Below are 8191 nucleotides of genomic sequence, written 5' to 3'. Positions count from 1 at the left end.
TGAAAACGGGCCGAATAGGGACATTCTTTTACCAACAGGGGTTCATGTTAACCAAATCAAAAGTTAATAGGAAACTTTACCACATCTTGTTGTGCTATGTCAAAAACTAGCACGTTTGATAAGTTATAAACATATGAATTACACCAAATTGTTAATGATATTATAAATCTTAAAGGCCAGTTCAAACAAAATACTACCGAAAAAACGCATATTGTTGTGCTATGTCGAAAACAGCACAATATTTACTTATAGACGTTTGAAACACACCAAAATACTTACTGAAATTAAAAATGTTAACGTCTGGTAAAAAAAAACAATACGATCTAACAGTTGGTAACAATAGTCATAATTTGGAAAGAAAAGCACTAGACTGAAAAAAACATAAAAACTAAAAATTTTGATCAACTTGCTTCCGGTTTTTTATCACATTTACGCTTGTCGTGCTCGTGAGAACCACATATACCACATGTCCTTTGCTTCCTTGGCTGTTTAGTAGAAACTTGCTCAAAAGTAGACTTAATCCGTTTTTTAAAACCACACCCCTTAGTTCTAATACCAACCGGAGCTTGAACAGTATCTTTATCAGGTTGCTTAAACCCAAGCAAAGTAGCAATTCTGTCCTTCTTCTGTATAGGTTGAGAAGACCCAAAAATCTCATCTAGTTGAGCTATATCGCCTTTAACTTTATCTCTATACAACGCCAGCTTCTCCATGTCCTTTGACAATTTATCAACAATATACTCAGTCCCAATCATAATTTCACGTACAACTTTATTAACACCGTCCACTGTCTGATTAGCTTCGGCGTTCTCCTTAACTGACGTAACAGTCTTCCTTGGGACAGCATCTCTCGTCCATCTTCTCATAACATATTTTTTTGGGAAAAGTTTCAACCTTAGACATCTTTAGCACCAAAAAAATGTGCCTACATAGCACACCATATTGTTCATACCTACCACAGCTACATTTTATTTCCATATCATCTTCTCGAAAAAGCACCTGACGAAAAAAAATATAAGAATAAATGAACATAAAATAACTATGGATGCTAGTAAATTTGAAATTTAACTAACTAACCTCACGCAAAACTGAACCTTCAACATCTAAATCCTTAATTGAAAACTTAATAAATTCACCGACTTGTTCAATGTTCATAGAGTGTGATTCTGTAACACCGAGGAGTAACTCATGCTGAAGATCGTTAAATATATTCCTGGTATATATTTCATTAGCTTCTCTCTCAAAATTTAAATCCGTAACCCAATCCGGAGTTGTATTCCTTGTGTCGTGATCATTTTTTCGGTGCTTGTATCGTTGTGACTCAATTGCCGTTTCAAAATGACTGATGAATTCAACAAGGGTATGACTACTGCTTCTAAATTGACCAAAAAAACAATTCTCGCTCTCTGAACGAGATGTTGTTCGCATCAAACCTGACATGTTCTCGTGACGATAATAAGCAGGGATCCAATCATTCCTAATTGCATACATATCGGACAACCATTTGTTTCCAGTCAAATGAAAATCACTCATGATTTCTTTCCACTTTTCCTCAAAGTCCTCCGGCTGAATTGCATCAGTCCAAATAATGTCACAAATGCGTTGTTTAAAAGACTTATCTTTCTTCAACGTCGGCCCAACCTTTAAACCAAAAAATTATGTTAGGAAAATACAACTACATTAACATAGATCGAATTGTATCATCAAATAACAATTAATACCCTGTACACTTATGAATATCATTACCTTTTCGGCAACCTTTTTCATGATGTGCCACATGCACAGCCGGTGTCGACTCGTAGTAAACACCTCCCGTATCGCCTTTTTCATCGCGGGGTCTTGATCAGTAACAACTACACGTGGTTCCCGTCCATAACATTTTTTAAAAGCCGATAATAACCAATTATATGACTCAGCAATCTCTGATGCTAACAGAGCAGCACCAAAGGTAACGTTCTTGTGATGATTATCTATGCCGGTGAAAGGGACAAATACCATGTCATATCTGAAAAATGACCAACATTAATAAAGAACATCACTACATAATATAATACAAATAGTCAAGGATATAAAACCATAAAAAAAACCTACTTATTTGAACGAAACGTGGAATCGAATGCGATAACATCCCCAAATTGCATATAATTATGCTTCATTTCTTCGTCAGCCCAAAACAGACCACGAAGCTCACCTTTGTCATCATTGAGATACTCACATGAAAAATCAGGTAAATAACGTTTCTTGTCCATCAAACGAGAAACAACCATTTCAGCATCGTGTTTACCAATGTAAGCATTAATATCTCTCTTCAAGTTCTTACAATCAACTGCTGTGGCGCCAACTTCCTCAAAACCACCATAATGAGTTCTCATAATGTTGAATGCTTGAACAGGTCCAATATTCAACTTTGACAAGTTCTGAATAAAATCTTCTTGAACAACAGACAAATTTCTAGCAGCACTCAAAAACTGATAATCCCCCTCTTCCACAAGTGTATGATTATGCTCTTCGTAAAAAGAGTTTATCTTGTAGGTCATATCGTCCAATCTCTTACAATTAGTCTTGCAAGACAACCTGTACGTATAGAAGGCCTTGTACGACATTGTTTACCTTTTACGTTATCCACATCCATATCATTGACTGTGTCAATTTTCTGATATGTTTTCTTCCCCTCCTTAGAACACGTAAAGTACTTCAGTGTAACAATACCTTTAATCATTTTTTGTGTGTTCTTGCGAATTGTAAAACCACCCAACTTGGCATAATTCTCGTAGAACGCATAAGCTTCATCAACTGTCCTAAATCGCATACCAACTTGTGGTCTTTTAGATATATTTACATCCGGAATATAACTAAGTTTACCGGTACGTGGTGATTTCCGGACAATTCCAGATCCATATCTAGCACTTCGCTCTACATATAAAATGTAAAAATTAAATTGGATTAAACATCATAGCACATTTCAAATTGCGGTTCGTATCAGCACATTGCGATTCGTTGCAGCACATTAACATAGCACATGAAACAAAATTTGAAACAAGCGTTTGGCGATTCGTATCAGCAAATTAACGTAGCAAAAGAAAACAAAATTTGAAACGTGCGTTTGGCGATTCGTATCAGCACATGCAAACAAAATATGAAACCAGCGAATTGATTATTTGTAACCCCAGAACTTTGTATTGCTGTAAAAAACATATAGCACAAAAAACAATGTCGTACAAATTGAGATTCGTATTAGCACATTAATATAGCACAAATGGTTTTGAATTAAATTAATGAAACCAACCAACAAACACAACAGAAACGGATCTACGAAATTGAACCGGCTGCTATAACAGCACATGAATAAACGTAATTTTTATAACATGCAGATTAAATAACAACCTGGGGTAACTTCCATGGCTGATGATCCTTCCACTGAACTTCCTATGTTTGAATCCATCAAATTTACCTATCAAAACAAGGAGATGAACACCACGCAGATAATGGGAAAGTGAGATGGGAAGTTACGTATTATTCTTTATGTTCGTTGCCTGGGTAGATGAAGATTTCTGGAAATTTTCAAATATGATTTGAAATAGTGCATGAATGTAGGGATAATTAAAATTTAGAATTAATTAAATACAAAAAATAGAATGATAAAAGTCTAAAATACCCTTATCTAATTTTTTAAATGAAGGACACATGTCTATTTGTGGTTGGTTCTTATAGTTCTTACCAATGTTAAGGTTTGTATTTGATCCCATCTCTCTAATGTGATTGTCAAACAAGTTATTTCAAAAACACAATTTCAGTAAAAAAAATATAAAAACGATTCATATATAAAGGGGGGAAGGGGCGCATGACACACAAGAGTTCAAGCAAGTAAGGTTAATTGGGTACACCGTCGTAACCTGATGAGTAGTGTCCACGAGTATGTAATCCAAGTATGGGAACTAGCGTGTGAACGTTTGACAACACCCATGTCCATCAAGAACCCTAGTTCACACCTCGACCCTACATCACAAATTTCACTTTCGATTTTCATAGATTAACAAGCCAACTATGGGCCTTTTGATCGGAACAGAGGGACGAGTTGATTGGAATCAAAGTTACCTCAAATGTCACTGTGATGGTGAACCTTGGCTTGAAAACAAAAACGACGGTGGTGGTGATGTTGAGCTAGTGTGAACAAATCTGAGGATGATTTGATGATGGTTCTCATCGTAAACAGATCTAAGTCTATTTAAATTTGATTAGTTTTTTAACTAAAAAATGTTTGGGCTATGATTTGAGCTAGGTCGGTGTTCCCTCTTAGACAGTGTGCTATGGCTTCACGCTCAGGTGATGTGGCATTGGAAAAGGGCATGATGGGCCTTAAACATCACCGAAGGGGGCATGAAGGGCGGTGGCGTGAAAGAGGTGTGGTGATGCGGGCCATGCTTTTTCAACCAATCATATTTTTTCTTTGTTTTTAACTTATTTAAAAAGTAGTATTATTTTAATATGTAGTAGGTAGTGAAAACTAGTGAAACCATAGCAAGGGTTAGTGAAGAAAAATGAATGAAAATGGTGTGGTGTGATGAGCTGACATGTACTTTATGACGTGGTAGTGATCTGGAGTGCAAAATTGTGAAACGATAATGAATAACCTTATTTGAGTTGAACTGGGTTAAGTGAGGTAACAAAATCCTATTGGCTAGTGAAGTGAGTTGTGGGTTGCTTGGTGCGTGACCCCTCTAGGGTGTGAATTTCTGACATGACCCGAAAAAATTACACGTACCTAACACGTAATCCGTGGGTTTGAGTTTAGTCTAAACGGGTTCGGATTAGTTTCAGGTTGAACCCATGAACCCGTTTGGTTAAATGGGTCGGGTTCGGGTCAACCCGGCCGAGTTGGCGGGTTGACCTGTTTAACCCATTTATATTATATTATTTTTTACAATATAATTTATGTCATAAATTAAATTAGGTGTGTATTTTTTGTCATAATTTTTATACTATAAATCAATAACATTATAATGCTTTATAGTGTTGTACTTCATGCATAGGGGTTTTCTAAAAAAATATTTGATTTTTCACTTCAAACTTAAAGGTTTTCATCTTTTGTATTTTAACCCCTTTGATCTTTTTACTTTTGACCCAAAGCTTTTCATTTTTTACAATTTAACCCTAACATTTTTTTTATTTTTCAGCTATGGTCCCCATAGTTTACATCTTTCGCAAGTTTTTCGTTTTATGTTTCCTTTTAAATTTTGCGAGTTAACACGCCACGGCGTACGTGTGGAGTTCAACTTCTTTTTCATATATTTTTCCCGTTTGACAGGCCCGTCGCAACGTGTCTATTTTTTCCTGTTTGACAAATTTGTAGCAACATGCAGGTCCTGGATCGACTTAGTTATTCTTTTCTACATTTTTTTCGTTTCTGTCTAATTTCTATGCATTAACTCGCTGCAACAAGTGTGCATGGTTCAACGATTTTACGTCTGCTTTTTTCGTACGGTGTTATTTTTTTCTTTTTTATTTATTTTATTTTTATGAGCTTTTCCGATGTTGGTGGTCGTTGGCAGTGGTGTGTGTAACATCCCTCAAAATTTTCTGGACGATACGAAACCCCAAGTGCGCGCGACGAAACTTGTAATAATAAATTAGAAACTTAGTGGTTAAGAAGACTTGGCGGTTGATGAACCAACCCTCACAAAAATATCCCGAATAAACCAGTAAATGAAACTCGAACCATTTACGATCAAGAACCGAGTATACGCGATAAGTATTGTAAAAACCCGACTTTTAAAGTCAAAGTCAAAGGAAGATCAGATTGCTATTCAGATCTGTCATTTCTTACTTAATTATTACTTGTACTTTCGAACTCCGATAATCGATACTTTGGTTAACGCTATTTTAATTTACGAATTGTAATATGTGAAGTAACAATGCGATAAACGCAATTAAACGCTAAACTACTTATCGTTATTACATCGCTATCGCATCGCAACTCAAATCGCAGATATTGGTATTGTTATATGTGTGTGTGTTATTATGTGCCTTACTTGTGTGTGACTTATATATGTTTTGAGGTGTTATTCGCAAACGCAATCGCAACTCTATCGCATCGCAATCTCATCGCAAAAGGCATAAGAGTAAACTTGCGTATAAATGTGACTACTGTGTGTTTTTATGTCTTTTAGGAGTTATGTTATTTGTGTAACTAATGTGTAATACTATCGTATCACTTACTCGCATCTGGATTAAACGCAACACAACGCTCAACGCACGAAACGAAAGTCGGAAACCAACTCGCGAAAGCCCTCCGATCGAACGACCATTCGGTCGAATGGACATCCCACCGGATGACCATCCGATCGGATGGCCATCCGATCAGACCACTCCACACTGCCTCTTCTCCCCTCACACTATAAATAACCCTCCTGTCACATCACTGTTCATTGATGCGATAACTCCCTCCGACCCGTGCACTCTCAGCTTTTTTTCTCTCAATTCCTCGCGATTCTTGTAAGTTTTCACCTTAAATCTTGTACTTTCACAATCAGCACACACTTTCTCATCATCTTCTCCATCAAATCACAACTTTTCACCGTGAAATCATCTGATTTGGGCTGTTCTAGGATGACGTCATCATGGAGTTCTTATGAACATTGAAGTGTACCTCATCTCATCAAGAACGGTTCGGATCTAAAGGATTTCTATAAGATTCTACACTGATTTCAACTAAATCTAAGCATTTTTCAAATGTTTCAAACTTTTCTTCAAACATTCCTCACTTTTAATCGAAAACTGTTAGAATCTGGACTCGTTCGTGTTCTCTACTCAATCTCTAGTGGAGAACCGATCTAAGAATGGAATTCTACCGAAGAGACGACTGATTACCTGGTTGAATATGAAACTCCGTTAAGAACAGTTGGTTCGGATCGAACGGGGTGATTCCCGCCCGATCAGATGAGTTGGACTTGATGCGATTTCTGTTGTTTAACACGCCGTCATACCGTCTCCGTCAAATCGCAAACTTTTAATTTAACTGATTCTACAAAGTTTTCAACCAGAAACAGTTGCTCGATCAAATAGCCATCCGGTCGGATCAATATCCGATCGAACGGCTATCCGACCAGGTGATTGGTAATTTCAGCACTTAAACAATTTTCCAAAACTCAACGAATATCAGTTTCCAAACGAATCACCATCCGATCAAACGCTGCGAATTACTAAATACATAAACGAGATACCTCAACATATATGCAAATAAGACAGATACTACCAGCTAAGTCACTCGAGCTGCGATTGCGATTGTTATTCATCCTAACTAGACCCCGTCGGGTGCTATAGTAATATACTAGTTAAGGCGGGACCTCGCGAGTATAAGTCCTAACACATATGTAACTAGCATCACGTGTAAATATGGATAACAGTTATTCGCAAGTGATAAGCAGTTTGATTGAATAACTCATTTTGATAAATTCGATTTAATAGGAACGTATGTTACACCCAAAATGCGAAAAAAAGGGTTCGAGTATATTCACAGTCAGTGCTCAGCAAGCAAACACAGCTTGGTTGGATTGAAGGAAGCGCGTCTGAGATTATCCTGATTACAAATTAATAGCGTAAGCGTTGCATAGTGCGTTAATCGGTGTAAAGTGTCATAGGATCGGACAGTACTCCGATCGGATGGCCGGTCGATCGGTCGACAATCCGCTCGGACGGTCATCAGGTCGGGTGAACTTTCGAGTGGATTGTTTCCTCCTTTGGGAAGGATGTGTTTGTGTATGATGGTTGCCTTTTGAAGTTTTCGTTGTAGCGTTATGAAAATTAGGGAAGTATCTCATCCTTTCGGGTCGGTCGATCGGACGGCTGTTCGATCGGGCGATAACCCGATTGGTGGACACTTTAGTGAGAACAAGTTCACAGTAGTTGTCTCTCGATCGGTTTGTAACCCGATCGGGTGGCATTCCGTTGTTTTGATCATGTTGGAAAGTTGTTTAAGTGTTAAGGTTTAAACGTCACATAATCGAGTGGAAATCCGATCAGGTGACAATCCGATCGGACAACATTTTGTTCAACGTTCAAGCCTTAGAGGTTGAATTAAAAGTCAAGTGTAGGAACCAAGGTGTACCCGATCGGATGGTAGTTCGATCGGACGACTGCCCTGTCCGATCGGACGACTGTCCGATCAGACGGCAATCCGTCCAAACGATCTAGT

At 37.6% G+C, this 8191-nt stretch overlaps 1 protein-coding gene across 1 annotated transcript; it reads right to left on the bottom strand.

Moving 5' to 3' along the window:
• Positions 1 to 401: 401 nt before the first annotated feature.
• LOC110904577 (protein FAR1-RELATED SEQUENCE 5-like) lies at positions 402 to 2603 on the bottom strand. Its single transcript, XM_022150449.1, has 5 exons — positions 2092 to 2603; positions 1747 to 2005; positions 1078 to 1641; positions 953 to 999; positions 402 to 858 (listed from the first exon to the last, which is right to left on the bottom strand). Exons 1-5 carry the CDS (start codon positions 2601 to 2603, stop codon positions 402 to 404), a joined length of 1839 nt encoding a protein of 612 aa, XP_022006141.1.
• Between the last annotated feature and the right edge of the window lie 5588 nt (positions 2604 to 8191).

This window comes from Helianthus annuus, chromosome 1, assembly GCF_002127325.2.
Source record: "Helianthus annuus cultivar XRQ/B chromosome 1, HanXRQr2.0-SUNRISE, whole genome shotgun sequence".
In the NCBI taxonomy this organism is placed as follows: domain Eukaryota; kingdom Viridiplantae; phylum Streptophyta; class Magnoliopsida; order Asterales; family Asteraceae; genus Helianthus; species Helianthus annuus.
This window is presented reverse-complemented; position numbering and strand designations above follow the sequence as displayed.

Bases quoted from the DNA above. Each gene is read 5' to 3' on its own strand.
- LOC110904577 (XM_022150449.1), bottom strand. From the start codon at position 2,603: ATGTCGTACAAGGCCTTCTATACGTACAGGTTGTCTTGCAAGACTAAT. The intron at 2,006-2,091 runs GTAGGTTTTTTT...GTCATTTTTCAG, and splicing joins TCCACGTTTCGTTCAAATAA to ATATGACATGGTATTTGTCC. The intron at 859-952 runs GTATGAACAATA...TGTTATGAGAAG, and splicing joins ATAAAATGTAGCTGTGGTAG to ATGGACGAGAGATGCTGTCC.